We start from the raw sequence: 19,803 nt of genomic DNA, 5'->3' as shown, positions 1-19,803 counted from the left end.
CGGGCGTCCCAACATGAATAAACATCGCTGAAAAAAGTTAATAGGTTGGTAAGGCAAGACCGATTACTACGAAATCCGTGCTGACTATCAGTTATCAAATCATTTATTGCAAGGAAAGGGATCATTTTATCCCTGATCATTTTTTCGAATAGTTTAATTAGGACAGACATAAGGCTGATAGGACGATAATTACTGGCTTGTTTTTTATCTCCTTTATAAATGATCGGGGTAATATTGGCCTTTTCCACTCGAGAGGCACACTGGCCTGTGCTAATGACTTGTTGAATATTAATGTTATGGGTAATTCTAGCTGTTGACTACATTCTCTCAACACGCGAGGAGATAAATTGTCGAGGCTGGTGAGGTGCTGTCACTTGCTACCCACGTCAACATGCTTGTGGCCGGTGACTTCAACGCCCACCACCCGATACTGCAGTCCGTCTCCCGCCCGAACCCCGCGGGTCGACACCTGGCAGCCGTGCTGGAGGACCTTCCTGAAGTAGTGCTCCTCAACAACGGAGAGGACACCCACGTCCGCGGGGGCAGGTTAGACCTGACGCTGGTCTCTCGTGCCCTGGCAACAGGCTCATCATGGCGGGTTCACCCCACGCTGACCAGCGACCACTACGCTCTCTCCACCACCCTGAGAGTGCGCCTGCCGCCACTGCCTCTTCCCCATCCCCGGTGGGACGTTAAAAAAGCGGACTGGGTCAAGTTCCGGGACGCCCTCAGCCACTGGTGGGGCACGTATGAGCCGGCGGATGACTTGGACCATCGTGAACGAGACTTCACGGCGGCCGTCGAGAGGGCAGCGGAGGCAGCAATCCCTAGGAAGGCCCCCGGTTACCGCTACCGAAGGGATTGGTGGTTCTTCAACGAAAAGGTCCGGGAGCAGAACCACCTTGTCAACATCCACCGAAAACTCTACCGGAGGCGGCCGACCCTCACCAACCTTGAGCTGCTACGGGAGGTGGTGCAGCACGCCCGCTGCGTTACATGGCGCGTTAAAGAGGCGAAATGGCTCAAGTGGTGCGCCAGCTTCAATCAGCACACCAGCCTGGGCGACCTTTGGGCCAAGATCAACACTGCCTCCGGAAAGAGACCGAGTAGACCTCCCGCACACCCCCAGCCACAGCAGGAAGCTGAGAGGCTGGTGGACATGTTCGTCTCGCGGGGCTCCAGCGTGCAGCTTCCAGCGCAAGTGCGTCGGCTTCAGGCCGACCTCAGGCCGGGGCGCGTGGCTGCCGTCACGGCGGCGCGGGGCAGACAGGACGTCAGCGACCAACCCTTCACTCGCCACGAGCTGGTGCAGGCCAGGAAGGGACGAGACACTGCGGCTGGCGCCGACGGCATCACGTACTCCTTGCTGGCTCAGGTCGGGCCTGCCGGAGATGAGGCAGTACTGGCCCTCATCAACCACTCCTGGCGGGAAGGCCGCCTTCCCGTCGCGTGGAAGAAGGCGGACATCCAGCCCATACCCAAGCCCAGGGAGCCCACCAAGCCTCGTCCTATCTCTCTGATGAGCTGCACGGACAAGACTGCTGAGAGGATGATACTCACTCGACTGCAGTGGCGCCTGGGGCCCCTGCACCCGCACGTATTTGGCTTCACCAGAGGAGTGGGCACTTCTGACAGCATCATGGCCCTCCTGAGCCTCGTCGACAACCGTCCTGCCGTTGCTGTCTTCCTGGACCTGGAGAAGGCGTTCGAGCTTGCCAGCGCTCACGCTATCCTGGTTGCGCTCGTGCGCAAGGGCATCCAGGGACGGCTCATCTCCTGGATTGAGGACTACCTCCAGCACAGGCGCGCCAGAGTCAGGTTCCAGGGGCTGCGCTCCGCTTATCGGGAGCTGGAAAACGACACACCATAGGGCGGAATCCTCAGTCCCTCCCTCTTCAACATGCTGATGGACCAGCTGGTCAGCCTGCCGTTCCGGGAGGGCACCGCTCTTCTCAGCTACGCCGACGACCTTGTATTGGTCGTCACCGGTCCCGGCAACAAGGTCGCCAGGGCCCAGCAGGCCCTCGATCTTGTCAGCGAAAAGGACAGACGAAAAGTGCAGGGAACTGGGGTTCAAGGTATCAGCTGAGAAGTCTAGGGCCATGATGTTCAAGGCCGCCCCCCCGGACGCCCAACTCTTCATACAAGACGTCAGGCTGGCCTGGACCCCCGCCTACCAGTACCTGGGGGTGTGGCTCGACAAGGGCCTGTCCTTCATCAAACAGGCCACATACCTGAGGGAGAGGACCCAAGCGAGGCTGAACGTTATGAGGGCCATGACAAGAACTCGTGCAGGCGCCACGTTGCCAGTCCTGCGTCTGTTCTACGTGCAGGCTGTGCGGGCACTCATTGACTACAGTGCGCCTGTCCTCATTGCGCTGTCCCCCACACAACAAAGGAGGATCGAAGTAGTCCAAAACAAGGCCACGAGGACCATACTCGGGGCGCCGGGCTGGGCCAGCAGCGGTGTAATGCAGAGCGAGACCCGCCTCGTGCCCCTGGCCAGCAGGGTCCAGCAGATCATCGCCTGCCGAGTGGCCAAGGCCCTCCACAAAGACAGGGAGTCGGTGGCACGAGCGGCGCTCTGCAGAGTCTTGCCACAGAGGCGGGACCTGTTCACCGGCAGGACCTGGCTGTTGAAGGTGGCTGAGGCTGCCAGCCCCCTACCCCATCTCGACCACCTGCGGCGGGAGGGGCCTGACCGTCCAGCCGCCACCTACGTCGCAGCCCCCCACCGCCGAGATCATCATAAGAGAGCTGCCTGCCAGCAAGGCGCGGTGCACACAGGGGGAACTCCTGCAGCACGCGCTCATGGTGGTGGCTCAGGCCAACGCTGGGAGCTGTGCCGTCTACTACACCGACGGCTCAGTCGACCCAGAGAGAGGCGCGACAGGCGCGGCGGTTGTCACCGGCAGAGAGACGCTGTCGTGGAGGACATCAGATCACTGCTCCACCTTACAAACCGAGCTGTTGGCCATCAAGCATGCCCTGGAGCACGCCCTGCAGCACCGGGAGGGGCCTGTCGTGCTGCACACCGACTCCCGCTCCTCCCTGCAGGTCCTGCAGCAATGGCGTCCACCGGCTGACAACGTGCGGCTCGTCACCACCATCCTGGGCCTTACCCAAAGCATCGCCGCACAGGGGCGGCACGTCAAACTAAACTGGGTGCCCTGCCACGTAGGCCTGCGTGGGAACGAGGCAGCCGATGCGGCGGCCCGTGCAGCCACCAGCATGCCAGCCATAACCAGCGATGTCCTGCCCAGCCTGCAGCAGGTTAAAGTGCAGGCCAGACGCGCTGCCGCCGGCTCCGCAGAGGACCTACACAGGCAGGCTGAGCGGCACTCGCGGCAGGGGGCCTGGTACGCCAGGGTCACCGACCACCGGTCACTTCACCCTGGCCGGGAGCTGGATACCAGGTGACGCTGCACCGCCTTCGGCTTGGCTACCGCACGCTCCAGGAGATGAGGAACGACTTCGCGGGCCGGCGGTGTGAGCACTGCGAAGCCGTCGCTCATCGCCCCCTGGTCCACTACCTGCTGTACTGCCCCGCCACGGCCCAGCTCAGACAGCAGCCCACCGAGGACCCGCAGGACGAGGAGGCGAGAGCCGCCCTTGTGCTCCGGCGGGCCCAGACGACACTACCGCGATTCCTGGAGGTGGTGCAGACCGCCCCTCCTCCACGCTGACCGCACACCGCTATACTCCCCCCTGTAGGGAGTAGGGTGTGTGATGTGACCCGACCAGCCACCAGGGTGGCCCTGACACTCCCCCCAGCGGCGGGCCGTTGCCCGCTCATCGACATATATGTACTCATTTACAATATGTAAGATGTAAAAATAAAGAAAGAAAAAGGAAGAGAGAGAAAGTTTTCTTTACAGAAAATTTAATTAGGAATTTCATCAGACGTCATTAAGATAAATATAATACTCGGCGGTACCGGTACTGGTACCGGTACTAACGGTACCAGAGTTTTCGGTACCGGTACTCCCGGTACTCAAATTAACGGTATCTGCCCATCCCTACTGACTACTGGCTGGGTGTTGAGGCGACGGGAGCAAGAGAGGCTGTGGGCTGCTCAGTGCTCACTGCTCAGCGCTAGGAGGGAGGCGAGGGGTTGCTACAAGCCCACCAAAGACCTTTCCCGTGTCCTCACTCCGTTTCCCTACCGTCTCATCAACACCAGACTGCCTCCAGAATTGTAAGACAGAAAGGCAGGAGTAGGTGTGTGCGTTCTTTATTGCACTGAATGAAACATTAACCCTCCCCCCTCCCAGCACACATGAATTCAAGGTTGAACTTGATAAACTAAATTTGGAGACGGGCCCCGCGAGTGTAAGTGCTCCTGTGTATCACGAGGCAAATATACAACACGGTAAAACACACAGATAGAAAGCAAAAAGGAAGGAAAGAAAGGAAGGGAAGGGAAAACAAAAAAAGGAATTATAAGAAAAAAAATTAAGGAAGAGAAAGAAAACGAAATAAAAGAAAAACGAATAAACAGAATTCTGAATAAGAGGAAAGAAAGAAAGAAGGAAAACAAAGAAATTAAGTGTGAAAGAGGGAAAGAAACAAAACAATGCATTGAAGAAAAACACACATGGCAGGGAAGACAAAGATAAAAAAAAAAACGGAAAAAAGGACGACGTAGATAAAGAAAATAAATGGAAGGTAATCGAGAAAGCAATCAAAGCAGTGAATGAAGGGATAAACAAAGGGATAAACAAACACAAGATAAGTAAAGAAATACACAGATGGATGCCCTAACACACAGGACCACAAAGATACCCAGCGAAGGCATCCCGCAGAACCAGTGTCCATGCAAATATTTCCTAGAGTTTCTCCCACGTAACCTGCCGGCAAATGAGGAATATTCCAGCGTTGCCAACTAGCGGGTACAGGGTCACAGGGCCCACGAATCTTGAGTTATTCTTTCAATTATCGTAAATTACCTGTGTTTCTCTGGGGCTTCTAACAATTACACTTCAATACAATAAGTGACACTATTAATAAAAATGTAGCTGATCATTCTCGTTGTTTTATTTATTGGTAAACGAGAAAAATATAAATGCCGTCCGACAACCTTTCCTCATCCAAAATCGTTCTTCCATGAAAGCCCTGAGAAATCAAGCAGAAATGAGACTTGAAAAAAATAAATATACATTACAATGTATGCTGAGTATCTGCCGTGGACATAACTGTGTCGCCTTCGGGGATATTCATAAAAAAAACATTAGGGCGTCAGGCATCTCAACAACCCTCTCCTTCACAGTGTTGGTGATGTAGCGGCAGCCTAAGCCACTACTGAGCAAATCAAACATTTCTGTCTGAGTGTTTTCGAGGCAGCATACGTTATAGCTAGTACGACGCCGTATGATTCCGTTGAAGCCGCCTGTGTAGGGTCAGAGATACAACTCATAACCTGGTGGTGACTCCATTGCGGAAGGATTTTTTGTTTGTTTGTAGAGGTCTATTGTGCAACTATACAATATATGTGATGCCCGTGATTAGCATCCATTACATGTACATGCTCTGATACATAATAAATACACGTAAACAATATTATATAGTTGGACAAAGCGGGCATCGGCCCGCCGCTGTCGGGGGTGTTCGGTGGCGGTGCAGGCTAGCGGCGTGGTGTTGTGGCAGCAGTGTCAGCGCGGCTCACGTCGCCCGGCTGTGCGGGGTGCGGACGTTGGTCACCGTGGGGGAGGTGCCGCCCGTAGCACCTCGAGGAGGACCTGTGTCGGGGTGTGTCGGACCGTGAGGGCGGCCTTGGCTTCACACCGCCTCAGGGGCCGGCCGTCTCCTGCAGGATGGGCGGCAGCCGCTGGCGCTGGTCTGAGGCGCGCGGTGGCTGGGCAAGACAGGAGGTAGTGCACCAGGGGGCGGCGGGCGCGCTCTTCACAGTGCTCGCATATCCGCCCATCGAAGCCGTCGTACAGCTCCTCCCTGGTGCAGTAGCCCAGTCTGAGGCGCTGCAGCAACGCGTCTGCCCTGCGCTGCTGGTAGGCGGCGTCCAGTTGGATGTAGGCGGTGGCCGCAGCGTACCAGGCTGCCTGTTTCTTTGTCCCCTCCAGTTCTCGGAGCTGCTGGTGGGCGTGGTGGACTGCTGCGTGTTTGGCCTGTGTCTTGGCCTGTTGCAGGCTTGGCCGCACAGGTTTGGTGACGGTGGGGCCTTTGGGTGCCCTCTTGGCGGCCTCGTCGGCGGCGTCGTTCCCTCTGACTCCCACATGGCTGGGGATCCAGTGGAGCCGCACCCGCCTGCCTTGCGCTGCAAGGCTTTGCAGGACAACGTGGGCCTCATCACCGCCATGGTGATGAGGCCCACGTTGTCCTTGAGGTGGCCTTGTACCCGGGAGTCTGTGTGGAGCACGACGGTGTCCTCTTGGCGATGCTGTGCGTGCTCGAGGGCGTGCAGGATTGCCACTAGCTCTGTTTGGAGGGAGGAGCAGTGGTCTGATGTCCTCCACGCCCGCTGCCGTCCACCAGTGACGAAGGCGGCGCCCGTCCTCCCGCTGTCGGGGTCGACAGAGCCGTCAGTGTAGTACACCACAGCGCCCTGCTCAGTGACCTGCGCCATGGCCATCAAGGCGTGCTGACGCAGCTCCGCGGTAGTGCACTGCGCCTTGCTGGCAGGCAGCTGTGTGGCAGTGAACACTGCGGCAAAGGGCTCCCAGGGGGCAGAAGGCCTGTAGGTGGGGTGCGGGCGGTCCGGCTCTCGCCACAGCCAGTTACCCGCGTGCCGGCTGTTGTTGGCAGCAATAGTGGTGCCGATTAGCCACCCGTTGTTGTGGAGGCACTCGACGCCCTGTGCCATGGCTAACCGAAGTCTTTCCGGCGCCACGCCCTCCACGTCGCGCTGCAGCACTCTGGCCACCCGGCAGGCCATGATGCAGTCCACCCTGCAGGTGAGGGGCACCAGTCGGGTCTCATTCTGCATCACGCAGGCGCTGGTCCATCGCGGTGCTCCCAACATGGTCCTCATGGCGTTGTTCTGCACCACCTCCAGGCGCCGCTGCTGGTGCCGGGACAGGCCTACGAGGACAGGTGCGCTGTAGTCCACCAGGGAGCGCACCGCCCGCAGGTAGTACAGCCGGAGGACGGAGAAGGTGGCGCCCGCCCACGGCCGCGTCATGGCCCTCATGACGTTGAGCCGGGCCAGCGTCCTTTCTCTCAGGTAGGTGACCTGCTGTGTGAAGGACAGCTGCTGGTCTATCCACACCCCGAGGTACTGGTAGGAGGACGTCCAGGCCAGCAGCTGTGCGGCCGGCGTGGTGTCCCTGATGGCCATGGCCCGCGACTTCCCAGGGGAGATCTTGAGCCCCAGCTCCTCGCACTTGTCGGTGATGATGTCAAGTGCCTCCTGCGCCCTGGCGAGCTTGTTGCCCCTCCCGGTGACGACGAGGGCGAGGTCGTCGGCGTAGCTCAGAAGAGTGGTGCCCTCCCGGAAGGGCAGCGCCACCAGCTGCTCCATCAGGAGGTTGAACAGGCACGGGCTGAGTATGCCGCCCTGGGGGGTCCCGTTATCGAAGCCCCTGAAGGAGGATTTGAAGCCCTGAAACTTGACCCTGGCCCGCCGCTGTTGGAGGTAGTCCTGGAGCCAGGCGAGTAGGCGTCCTCGGATCCCCTTTCTCACGAGGGCGGTGAGGATGGCGTGTGGGCTGGCTAGCTCGAAGGCTTTCTCGAGGTCGAGGAAGACCGTGATGGTGGGACGGTTGTTGGCGTGGACCAGCAGGGTGATGAGGCTGTCTGCTGTGCTCTTGCCCTTAGTGAAGCCAAACACGTTGGGGTGCGGGCTTCCCATGCGCCACTGGAGGCGAGACAGCACCATCCTTTCGGCGGTTTTCCCTGTGCAGCTCAGGAGGGAGATGGGCCGGAAGCTGTTTGGCTCCTTGGGCTTGGGTATGGGCTGAATGTCAGCGTCCTTCCAGGCGGGCGGCAGGCGGCCCGCCAGCCACGACGCGTTGAGCAAGGCCAACAGCGCGGCGTCTCCGGCGGGCCCGGCGTGTGCCAGCATGGAGTAAGTCACGCCGTCCGCTCCCGCGGCCGTGTCTCTCCCTTTCATCGCCCTGGTCAGTTCCTGTGGTGTGAAGGGTTGATCCGTCACGTCAGCCACGTCACGCGCCTCCCTGACCGCCACGTCGCGCAGTGGCCGTAGACGCTGCTGGAGTTGGCGGGTGTGGGGGGGGAGCTGGTTGCTGGAGCCCCTCGTGGTGAAGGTGTCGATCAACCTTTCTGCCTCCTGGCGTGGGTGAGGATGGGCGGCTGGGCGGGGCTGCGCCGCCCCGGAGGCCCTTCTGAGGCTTCTCCACAGCTGGCCCAGGGAGGTGTGCTGGTTAAAGGTGGCGCACCATTCCAGCCATTTTGCCTCTTTGGCCTTCAGGGACACTTGTCGCGCATGCGCTACCACGTCCTGCAGGAGCCTCTGGTTGGTGGCGTTAGGACGCTTCCTGTACAGGTTCCTGTGCACGTTGACGCGGTGGTTGTGTTCCCGCACCTCCTCGCTGTAGAACCACCAGTCGGGGCGTCGGCGGCGGCTCAAGGTGCTCCTGGGGATGGCCGCGTCTGCTGCGCTCTCTATAGCCGCCGTCAGGTCCCTCTCCTGCTGGTGTAGGTCTGCGGGCGGCTCGTAGGTGGACCACCATTCGTCGAGAGTGGCCTGAAACTTGCTCCAGTCGGCCCTCCTGACGTTCCACCGCGGGGGCGGGAGAGGGGGAATGGGCGGCACCACAGCGAGGGTGGTGATGGTGTCGTAGTGGTCGCTGGTGAGTGTGGGGTGCACCTGCCAGGTGGCGCCGGGCAACAGGTCACTCGACACCAGTGTGAGGTCAAGCCGCCCCCCGCGGATGTGGGTGGCCTCGCCGGTGTTGAGGTGGATGTGAGGGACGTCCTCGAGGAGAACTGCCAGGTGGCGGCCCGTCGTGTTGGTTGTAGACACTGAGCGAGAGGGCCCCCAGGTGGAGCTGTAACGCCAGGACCTCCACGCCGTCCCCGCAGTGCACCGGGGCGGCAATCCGGCGATGCGGTATGGAGCTCCGCACTAGCGCTGCGCAGCCGCGCCCGCCTTCCTGGGTGGCAGGGAGCGCATGGTAGGTGTAGCCTGCCATGCGCCACTCAAAGTCGGCCGGCGCAAGGGTCTCTTGTAGGAGGACTATGTCGAGCTCCTCCTCGAAGACAGCCTGCAGCACCTGGTGCCTCTTGGGTCGAAGGCCCTGCACGTTCCACTGGAGCACCTTCAGCCCGGGCGCAGCGGCTTCGGCCGTGGGGGGTTCGGCTTCAATGTGCTCCACCATCTTGGTGCTGCACATCCGCTGGGTGGGGGGAGAGCTGTGTGGCCTCCCTCGGTGTTGGTGGTGGATGGGGAAGCTGGCTGTCACTCCCCGCGATGGATGTGGTCACCTCGTCGCGGAGCAGGGCGTCCAGCTCCTCCTCGGTGGAGGGGTTGCTCTCCGGGCGGGCCAGCATCATCTTCACCACCTGCACCACACGCTCGAGGATGGTGTTGACTATGGCGCGGGTCTCCTCGCTGAGGCCCGTGCTGTCTCCTGAGGGTGCGCGGCCATTCGAGTGTTGTGGCGGGGAAGTGGGTTGCGCTGCGGGCGGGGTGATGGGTTGCTGCGCTGCGGGCGGGGCGATGGGTTGCTGGGCTGCGGGCGGGGCGGTGGGTTGGGGCTCCCTTTGGTGTGCTCGCTGTCGTTGGCGGCGCCTGCCATTTCCTCTCCTCTGTGGTAGAGGCTGTTGGGAGGAGGGAAGGTGTGGCGGGGGATTAGCAGGATTAGCAGGGCTGGTGGTGGGGTTTCCTCCCCTCATTGTCGGCTGCTCGCCCTCCCTAAATCCGGCCTGACCTGAGGTGGCCTCTCCAGGTGCGGGGTCCCTGCGGTCTCTGGGGGGTGGTCGGGTGACCCACGCCGGCCGATTTGGCAGTGGCGCGGGAACAAATCGGTGGTTGCCATGGCGACGTGGGTGCCCGCGTGGTTCCTGTTGCAGCTGCTGGGGTCCCCGTGCCTGCGTCCTCCGGCGTCTCTCGGGGCACTGAGCGTTCCACGCGTGGTGCTTTTTGTTGCAGTTTGGGCACCTGGCGGTGGTGGCCTCTTTGGCCTTGTGGCGCCCGATGCATTCCTCTGTCGGGTGGGCACACGCCACACCTGACGGGGTACTTGCATGTTGCCTTGAGGTGGCCGAAGCGGTGGCACTTGTAGCACCTCACAGGCTCTCCTCGGTCGGGGCGCAGGAAGTAGCGGCCCCAGCTGCCCAGGTCGAGCTTGGGCGGCGGTGGTCCCTCGTACACCAGTAGCACCTGCCTGGTGGGGATATTAAACCTGCCCGCCCGTAGCCGCTTGGCGGAGACCACATGGGGGTGGGCCTCTATCGCCTCGAGGGGGAGGCTGACGGGGTAGCGCTCTAATACCACCCTGTGCCTCCTCTCGCTCGGGTCGAGGAGGATCACCCTGTCGCCCTCCTGAGCGAGGCGGCGCAGGAGTGCCGCCGACTCGTCGTCCTTAGGGGTGAGGATGTACTCGCCGGCTAGCGTTGGCCTCACCTCTATCTTGAGTCTGGGGTGCTCGCCCTCGAGTGCAGTCACAGCCTGGTAAGCACTGGCTGCATCTCGTAGGTTTCCCAGCTTGAATTTTGGTCGGGCGCCGCTCCGGGTCCTGGACACCGTGATCCAGCCTTCGTCGTTCCCGTCGTCGTCCTCACGCTGGTCCTCGCTCATGGCGCTCTCGTAGATGACGAGTCTACCACTATCGTCATCGTCGCTAGGAGCCTCTTCGGTGATAGGGAGCTCCCGGTCTGGGCTGCCTGGGGCCTTCCTGGGGGTCGCGTACCCTGCTGAGGGCGCCTGGGGGGAGTCGAACCGCATCCTCTTCGTCATAGTACGGGAGGCAGGGGGTTCCCCTTGGCGTGGTAGGAACAAGGCACGGCGGGGTGGGAGGCCCGCGTGGCCTGGGGCGCGGGACGGCGGGAAGTGGAGAAGGGAAGGAAAGGGGTCGGGGGGTCGGTGTCACTATAGGGGTGGTGGTAGAACACTGTGGGGGAAGGGAGACACGTGCCTGGGCTAAAGAACGGCGGGAAGGGGGAAGGGGCGCGGCGGCGTGGTGGGGACACAGCACTGTGGGAGGAGGGAGACCCGTGGCCTGGGCTAAGGACGGAGGGAAGGGGACGGGGCGCGGCGGCGTGGTGGGGACACAGCACTGCGGGAGGAGGGAGACACGTGGCCTGGGCTAAGGACGGCGGGAAGGGGAAGGGGCGCGGCGGCGTGGTGGGGACACAGCACTGTGGGAGGAGGGAGACACGTGGCCTGGGTTAAGGACGGCGGGAAGGGGAGGGGAAGGGGCGCGGCGGCGTGGTAGGGACAGCACTGCGGGAGGAGGGAGACACGTGGCCTGGGCTAAGGACGGCGGGAAGGGGAAGGGCACGGTGGTGTGGTGGGGACAAAGCACTGCGGGAGGAAGGAGGAGGGAGACCCCCGTGGCCAGGGTCAAGGACGGCGGGGAGAAGTCACACGTGGTGGGGGCGGCGGACGGCAGGGACGCCCCACCCTTAGCACAAGGGACCGACGCGTCGTTGCTAAACGAGGTGTAGAGCGGGGGAAGCTGAGGAGGTCGAGGGTCGCCACACCCAGGGCGACTCGATGCGCTGCCGGGCTGAACCTGTTGACCTAACCCCGTGGAGCGGAGCGGGGAACCAGCGTCCGCTCTCTTCAGGGTCGCGATGCGGAAGGAACTTATTTCTGAGAATATACATGTTTTGGATATAATGAATGAGTATTTACAATGGTTGATACGCAGTAATATATACAATGTTAATGATTTGGTGTTACTATGTACATTAGTGAGTTTGTTATAATGTTAGTTATGATATATGTGTATGTGTTTGGATGTAGTGACTTGGTATGATAAAATATGGAAAATGAGGAATTGTATGTGTGGATATGAAGGCAGACTGAAGAAAAAGGTTCAGGAAGAGGAGAGGCTGAAGAGAAAACGGAGAGTTGAAAGGTAGGGTAAAGAATTGAAGGTGGAGAGAACGAAAAAGAAAATGGTATGCGTTATGGGTCACTTTATAATTTCCCCCCCTAGTGACGAGGTAGGAGGAACGTAAACATGTTTCTTCTTGTTGCTCCGGATATTGTCTTTCGGTACAGGACTGGGAAACACTGACACGGTGTTGGTAGGAGTAGGATGGGGCCGCAGGAGGTACGCTGGGTTGACCCGGTCGATGGCAATGACGTCGAAGTTGCCGTGGCGGTCAATTGTGACGTTTTTGCGCGTCCACCTGATGACGGCAAAGGGGCCATCGTATGGTTCTTGAAGAGGCTTCTTTGCGGCGTCCACTCGCACGAGCACGTGTGTCCTGGCTCACGAACGTCTTGGAGGGTGATGTACGTGGCGGCACTGGTTGGAGTCTCTGCATGGCGTCTTTGAGGTTCCTGGCGTAGTCCTGGATGTAGCAGGGAGGGCCAGGAGTGGGCGAGAGAGCCTCTCCTGGGAGGTGGAGAGTGTTGCCGTACAGGAGCTCTGCAGAGGAGTGAACAAAGTCCCCTTTAAGAGACGTCCGTATGCCGAGGAGGGCTAGGGGCAGAGTTGTGGTCCAGTCACTGCGGTCCTGAACTGTTGCTGCCAGCGAGGCCTTGAGTTGTGGAAGCGCTCGACAAGGCCATTGGACTGAGGATGGTAGCTGGCAGTCCTGATGCGCTTAATCCCCAGGATGGACATGACCTTGTCCCACAGGCTCGACTCGAACTGGCTTCCACGGTCGGATGTGAGGCTGAGAGGCGTACCGAAGCGCGACACCCAGGTGTTGACGAAGGCTCTGGCGATGGTGTCCGTCGTTATGTCTTCGACCGGGACAGCTTCGGGCCAGCGTGTGAACCTGTCAACGCAGGTGAGGAGGTACTTGTAGCCATTGGAGTGTGGACGTGGGCCAACGAGGTCGACGTGGACGTGTTCAAGTTTGGAGGATCGGGGCGTGAACGGTGCTGGAGGCGAGACGGTGTGGCGCGTCACCTTGGAAGCCTGGCACTGGACGCAGGTGCGGGTCCAGTCTCTGACGTCCTTGTTGATCCCCGTCCATATGAAGCGCGAGGACATCATCCGTTGTGACGCTCGGATCCCGGGGTGAGAGAGGTCGTGCAGCTGGCGGAAGAGTGGGTACCGGTGGTTCTTCGGCAGGTAGGGCCGGATGGTGGCGGTAGATGCGTCAGCGTACAGGTGCACGTTGGTCCCGGGGAACTCGACTCGCCTCATCGACAAAGCGGGGTTATCCTTCAACTGCTGCAGCTCGACGTCGTCGACTTGGTCTGCAGCAATAGCGGCATAATCGATGAGGGAGGAGGATGTTGCAGAGATGTTACGGGAGAGAGCGTCGGCGGGGATGTTGTCTTCGCCTCTGACGTACCGGATGTCTGTCGTGAACTGAGAGATGAAGTCGATGTGGCGCAGCTGCCTGGGAGTGTAGGTAGACTTGTTGTTGATGAAGGTTGTGGCAAGAGGCTTGTGGTCGGTGTAAATGTGAAATTCCCGGCCTTCGACGAAGTATCTGAAGCGCTTGACAGCCTTGTAGATGGCGAGAAGTTCTCTGTCGAAGGCGCTGTACTTCTTCTCGGCGTTGTTGAGTTTCTGTGAGAAGAATGCAATGGGTCTCCAGGCTCCGTTTACGTGCTTCTGCAAGACTCCACCAACGCCGGTGTCTGAGGCATCCGTGGAGATTGAAGTAGTGGCGTCTGGCGTAGGGAAGCTGAGTGTAGTAACGGCCTTGAGTGCTTCTTTGGCTTTGAGGAAGGGGTCGTCAGCTTCGGGAGTCCAGGCGAGTGTGACGGACTGGCCTCTCTTGCAGGGCTTGATCATGGGGTAGAGTGGCTGAAAGATGAGCGGGCAGCGTGGAATGAAGCGGTTGTAGTAGTTGATCATCCCGAGGAACTGCTTGAGCTGGCGCTGAGTTGTTGGCTTCGGAAACTGTAGAATGGCGTCACATCGGGAAGAGATGGGAGTGATGCCTGAAGGAGAGACGGTGTGGCCGAGGAAGTCGACGGAGGTAGCACCGAACTCTGACTTGTCGACACTGATCTGCATACCGTAGTCCTGGAGACGGGTGAAAACTTGCTCGAGATGTTGGCGGTGTTTGTCAGCGTCAGGACAGGCAATGAGGACGTCGTCGATGTAGGCGAAGCAGAATGTCAGTCCTCGCAGTACTTCGTCCATGAACCTCTGGAAGGTTTCGGCAGAGTTCTTGAGGCCAAAGGGCATCCGGACGTACTCGTACAAGCCGAAAGGTGTAATGATGGCTGTCTTCGGGATGTCCGCTGGGTTGACTGGGATCTGGTGGAAGGCTTTGATGAGGTCGATCCTGGAGAAGATGGTGGAGCCAGCAAGCTGTGAGGAGAACTCCTGAATATTCGGTACCGGATAACGATCCATGACGGTGCGCGAGTTGAGGGCTCTGTAGTCACCGCATGGTCGTATGTCACCGTTCTTCTTGGGAACTACGTGGAGGGCAGACGACAGTTGCTTGAGCTGGGGCGAATGACACCTTGGCGCATCAGAGACTCAAACTCGGCCTAGGCTCGTTGGTAGCGTTCTGGAGCTTAGCGGCGAGCCTTGGGGTATGTCGGTGGTCCGGTCGTCTCGATGTGGTGCTTCACGGGCTTGCTGGCTGTGTGTGTCTGCGTCAGCGTCGGGAAGGACTTGAGGAGAGACGCGAACCGGTTGTCTGCACTGATGGTAGAGATGTGAATGCTTTCTCCTGCTGCTGCTGCTCTCGTTCTGGTGGAGACGGATGTTAAAGGATCCAGGAGCTTGCGACTTTTGAGGTCAATCAGGAGATTGTAATGAGTCAGGAAATCGGCGCCCAGGATTGGTTGCGACACTGTTGCCACGTAGAAGGTCCACTCGAACGACCGGGGAAGGTTGAGGTTAAGCTGGAGCGTTTGTCTCTAAAGACAGGGATTCCCGTGCCGTTAGCCGCGTAGAGGCGAGCTATGGTTGGCAGGGACCTCTGGCTTGATGTGGCGGGGAGAACGCTGACTTCGGCTCCAGTGTCGATGAGGAAGTTGGTGCGGGAGAGTGGATCGAAGATGTGGAACAGCTTCGAGGTGTGTTGGCGGACGCTGTGCGCTGTCAGGGCCTGCCGGGGGTGTTGCGAAGAATCCTGGAGGCTGCAGGGGGACGTGCACTTCCTGGCATCCTTGCCGAACCTCCTGTGGTAGTAGCAGACGCCAGGGCTGTGTGTGGGGCTACTACTGGAGGTGGAGCGATGGCGGCGGGGTGACGAGGAGTGGTGTTGTGACGAGGAATGGCTGTGTGGTGACGAGGAGTGGCTGTGTGGTGACGAGGACTGGCGTCGTTGGCTCCTTATGTCCTCCCTGAGCGTGCTGACCTCCGTTCGTAGCTTGGTGATAAGAGCCTTGAGCTGGTGGGTCAGACTGTCGCTGGTGACGGTGGGGGCATGGAGGCTGGCCACGCCCTGCGCAGCGTCGTCGTCGGACACCTTGGAGGGGCACGTTAGGGCAGGGTCGGTGACAGCTGTGGAGGCCTCGGCCGCGTCTAGAGGCGCTGGCAGTGTAGCCAGGGGCCGCGGCGGCAGGAGGCCGAGAGTCACGCCAGGCATCCCGGAGGTGTACGGAGTATAGCACTGGGTACTGAACTACGTCGGGGAGCACTGACGGGAGGGGCGTCACTAACTCACACACTCACTCACTTATGGCTTGTGTCATGCCATGGGCGTCACCGTAGAAGCACACACTGCATTCCTGCTGGCTCTTGTCATGCCAGGGGCGTCACTGCACAATCACGCACTCGCTCGCTGTTTTGAAACACACTGGTGGTGGGTAGGGGCGGCACGGCACTAGTGTTGTTGTCGGGGCGTCACTGCACATGCATGCACACATGGCACGTCATTTAGCACTGCTGGGTGTAGGGGCGACGCTGCACTCGATGTCCGCGGAGCGGGAAGAGGCGCTGATGGTAGTCGGGGGCCACTGCGGCGGGAGTGCCGCCTCAGGAACACCAACGGTAGTGTCGATGCCGTGGGAGTAGGAAGGCGCCGGCGGGGGAAGCCGGGGATCGCAACGGCAGGAGGCTGGTGTGCTGGGCTGGCGAAGGAGGGAGGCTGATGCACGGAGGTGAGTTACCCGTAGGAGCGGGTGGCTGGGCTGGGTGGGGCGAGGTACAGCGGGGTGAGGGAGCCGTAGGGGCGGCGTCGGAATGGCTGGCTGGGCTGGGCTGAGCTAGGAGTGGCGAGGTACAACTGCGAGGAGAGCAACAACTGCGTGGGTGAGGGCCGGAGTCCGTGGGGGCGGCCCGAGGCGAGGTGTGCGTGGGGCGAAGGCGGGAACGTCCACACAGATCTTCGGCGGCTGATGCGGTGGGATGCGGGAGCCTGCCGGCGGCGGAGTAGCCTCGGATCACGTGGGAAGGTCACGAGGCTGGGCGCGGCGAGGTGCTGGATCCTGCCGGCGTTGAGGTAGCTACGGGCCACGTGGGGAGGGCCGGAGGCGGAGCGCGGCCTGCTGCGGGCCGGCAGATCCTCCAGTGGTGGTAGCTGGGCTGTGACGTGGAACACAGACCATAGCCAGCAGCGACGGTGGCGCGGGCGTCGGCAGGGTGTGACATAACCTAGATGTACCTCGTTATTCAGCTCCGGAGGTCACCAATTTGTAGCGGCAGCCTAGGCCACTACTGAGAAAACCAAACATTTATGTTTGAGTGTTTTCGAGGCAGCATACGTTATAGCTGGTATAACGCCGTATGGTTCCGTTAAAGCCGGCTGCGTAGGTTCAGAGATACAACTCATAACCTGGTGGTGACTCCATTGCGGAAGGAATTTTTGTTTTGTTTTTAAGGTTTATTGTACAAGAAACAATAATAACATATACATGTTATAAATGGATACAGTATAAATATATTGCAAAATGCACAAAGCGGGCGTCAGCCCGCCACTGTCGGGGTTGCACCCGAAATAGTCCAGGGGGGCAGCATATGTGCCCTGCCTGGAGGTGCGTGGGGGCGGTGGCTAGTGCCGCCCTCTGCTGTCTCTCGCTCGTCGCCCAGTTGGGCGCGTAGCTACCGAGGTGGCGGAGCTGCGCACAGCACCTCAAGCAGCACGTTGGTCGGGGTGTGGCGTATAAGGTGGGCGGCCCTGGTTTCACCTCTCCGCAGCAAGCCGGCTGCTACAGGGGGAACACCGTCCACTGGGTCCTGTCGTAAGCGGGCGGTGGCGGGGCAGGACAGCATGTAGTGCACCAGCGGGCGCCTGGTGCGCCCCTCGCAGTGCTCGCACGTCCTCCCCACGAAGTCGTTGGCGAGCTCCTCGCGCGTGCAGTAGCCCAGCCTGAGGCGCTGTAGCAGCACGCCGACTTCTCTGGGCTGCTGGGCGGGGTCTAGTGGGTGGTAGGCCGTGGCTGCAACATACCACGCCGCCTGCCTCTTCGTTGCCTCCAGACCTCGGTGTTGTTGGTGGGCTTCGCTGGCTACCGCCCGCCTAGCCTGTGCCATGGCCTGCAGCAGTCTTGGGCGGACAGGCTTGGTGACGGTGGGTGCCAGGGTTGCCCTCTTGGCCGCCTTGTCCGCCGCGTCGTTGCCTCGCACGGCCACGTGGTTGGGGATCCAGTTGAGCCGGACCCGCCTGCCCTGCGCTGCGAGGCTCTGCAGGACGCCCAGGATGGCGGTGGTGAGGCCGACGTTGTCCTTCGGCTGGATCCGCTGAAGGGTCTGCAGCGCCGTCCGCGAGTCTGTGTGGATCACCACAGTGGCCTCCCGGCGGAGCTGGGCGTGTTGCAGGGCGTGTAGGATGGCCACCAGCTCCGTCTGGAGGGTGGAGCAGTGGTCTGATGTTCTCCACGCCCGCTCCAGACCACCCGTGACGAAGGCGGCGCCGGTCCTTTCGCTGTACGGATCCACCGACCCATCAGTGAAGTAGACGGCGCTGTCCGGCTCGGTGACCTGGGCGATGGCTCTGAGGGCGTGCTGGCGCAGCTCCAGGGTGTTGCAGAGCGCCTTGCTGGAGGGAAGCACTGTGGCGGTGAAGACGGCCAGGGGGGGGCTCCCAAGGAGGAGGAGGGGTGTAGGCGGGGCTGGGGCAGTCAGGCCCCAGCCACATCCAGCTTCCTGTGGGGGGTGTGGAGGCGGGTGGCCAGGGCGGTGTTGCCGAACCACCTGTTCTCATCAAGACGCTCGACGCCCTGCCGCATGGCCAGCCGTAGCCTCCTGTGAGCCACTCCCTCCACGTCGCGCTGCAGGAACCTGGCCACCTGGCAGGCCATGACGAGCGCCACCCTCTTGGCTAGGGGTACCAGTCCGGCCTCGCTCTGCATGACGCAGGCGTTGGACCACCTCGGCGCCCCCAGCATTGTCCCGAACACGTTGTTGTGGAGGCCCCCGACGCGCCATTGCAGGCGGGACAGCACCATCCTCTCGGCTGTTTTGCCAGTGCAGCTGGGGAGGGAGATAGGCCTCAGCTTAGTGGGCTCCCTCGGCTTTGGGATGGGCTGAATGTCAGCCTCCTTCCGGGCGGGCGGCTCGCCCGCCATTACGCGTTGAGCAGGGCAAGGGGCGCGGCGTCCCCAGCTGGCCCGGCGTGAGCTAGCATGGAGTTTGTCACGCCGTCTGCCCCCGCGGCCGTGTCCCATCCTCTCTTGGCTCTGGCAAGCTAATGTTGGGTGAAGGGTAGGTCAGTCACATCAGGCTCTTTGCTTGCCTCCGTGACTGCCCTGTCACTCTGCGGTCGGAGCTGTTCCTGGAGGCGACGTGTGCGAGCTGGTAGCTGGTCGCTGGAGCTCCTCGTGGTAAAGGTGTCAGCCAGCCGCTCTGCCTCCTGGCGGGGGTGAGGGTGGGCTGCCGGGCGGGGCGGGGCAGCTCCCGAAGCAGTCTTCAGGTTGCGCCACAGCTGGCCGAGGGGGGGGTGCTGGTTGAAGGAGGCGCACCACTCCAGCCACTTCTTCTCTTTGGCTCGCAAGGACACCTGCCGCGCGCGGGCCACAACCTCTTGCAGCAGCCCCAGGTTGGTGGCGCGGGCGCCTTTTGTACAATTTTCTGTGTACGTTGACGTCGTGGTTGTGCTCCCGCACCTCCTCGTCGTAGAACCACCAACTGCGGCGCCGGCGGCGGGTGGCGGCGCTCCTAGGGATGGCTGCGTCTGCTGCCCTCTCCACTGCAGCAGTCAGGTCCCTCTCCTGTTGGTGTAGGTCCAAGGGAGGCTGGTAGTCTGCCCACCACTCCTCGAGCGTGGCCCGAAACCTGACCCAGTCCGTTCCCATGATGTTCCACCTCGAAGGGGGAGGTGGGGGTGCTGGCGGGGTCACGGTGAGGGTGGTGACGATCCCGTAGTGGTCGCTGGTGAGCGTTGGGTGCACCTGCCAACGAGCACCGGGTGTCAGGTCGCGCGAGACGAAGGTGAGATCGAGGCGGCCCCTGAGGACGTGAGTGGCCTCCCCGGTGTTAAGGAGGCGGACGTGCGGGCTGTCCTCCAGCAAGACGGCCAGGTGGCGGCCCGCAGCGTTGGTGGGGCAGACAGACTGCAGGAGCGGGTGGTGCGAGTTAAAATCACCGCCCACCTAGACACTTGAGTGCGCGGCGAGGCCGAGCAGCTCCCGTGCCTCCAGTTGGTGCCGCTGGCTCCTGTAGATGTTGTATACAGTGAGAGAGAGCGCTCCCAGTTGGAGCTCCACTGCCAGGGTCTCCACGCCGTCCCCGCAGTGCACGGGGGCGGTAATCCTGCGGTGAGGGATGGCGCTCGCGCTCCTGACGAGGGTGACACAGCCGTGTTCGCCCTACCCGGTGGCAGGGAGCGAGTGGAGAGAGTAGCCAG

At 61.0% G+C, this 19,803-nt stretch overlaps 1 protein-coding gene across 1 annotated transcript; it reads left to right on the top strand.

Annotated features, from left to right (window-relative positions):
* The first annotated feature begins 391 nt into the window (after positions 1–391).
* Positions 392–1,870, top strand: LOC126997803 (uncharacterized). Its single transcript, XM_050859017.1, has one exon. It carries the CDS (start codon positions 392–394, stop codon positions 1,868–1,870), a length of 1,479 nt encoding a protein of 492 aa, XP_050714974.1.
* Positions 1,871–19,803: the final 17,933 nt, after the last annotated feature.

The sequence above is a fragment of the Eriocheir sinensis genome, chromosome 13 (assembly GCF_024679095.1).
Source record: "Eriocheir sinensis breed Jianghai 21 chromosome 13, ASM2467909v1, whole genome shotgun sequence".
Classification (NCBI taxonomy): Eukaryota; Metazoa; Arthropoda; class Malacostraca; order Decapoda; family Varunidae; genus Eriocheir; species Eriocheir sinensis.
The sequence above is the reverse complement of the archived record's forward strand: the minus strand, read 5'-3'. Positions and strand labels throughout refer to the sequence as shown.

Bases quoted from the DNA above. Each gene is read 5' to 3' on its own strand.
- LOC126997803 (XM_050859017.1), top strand. From the start codon at position 392: ATGCTTGTGGCCGGTGACTTCAACGCCCACCACCCGATACTGCAGTCC.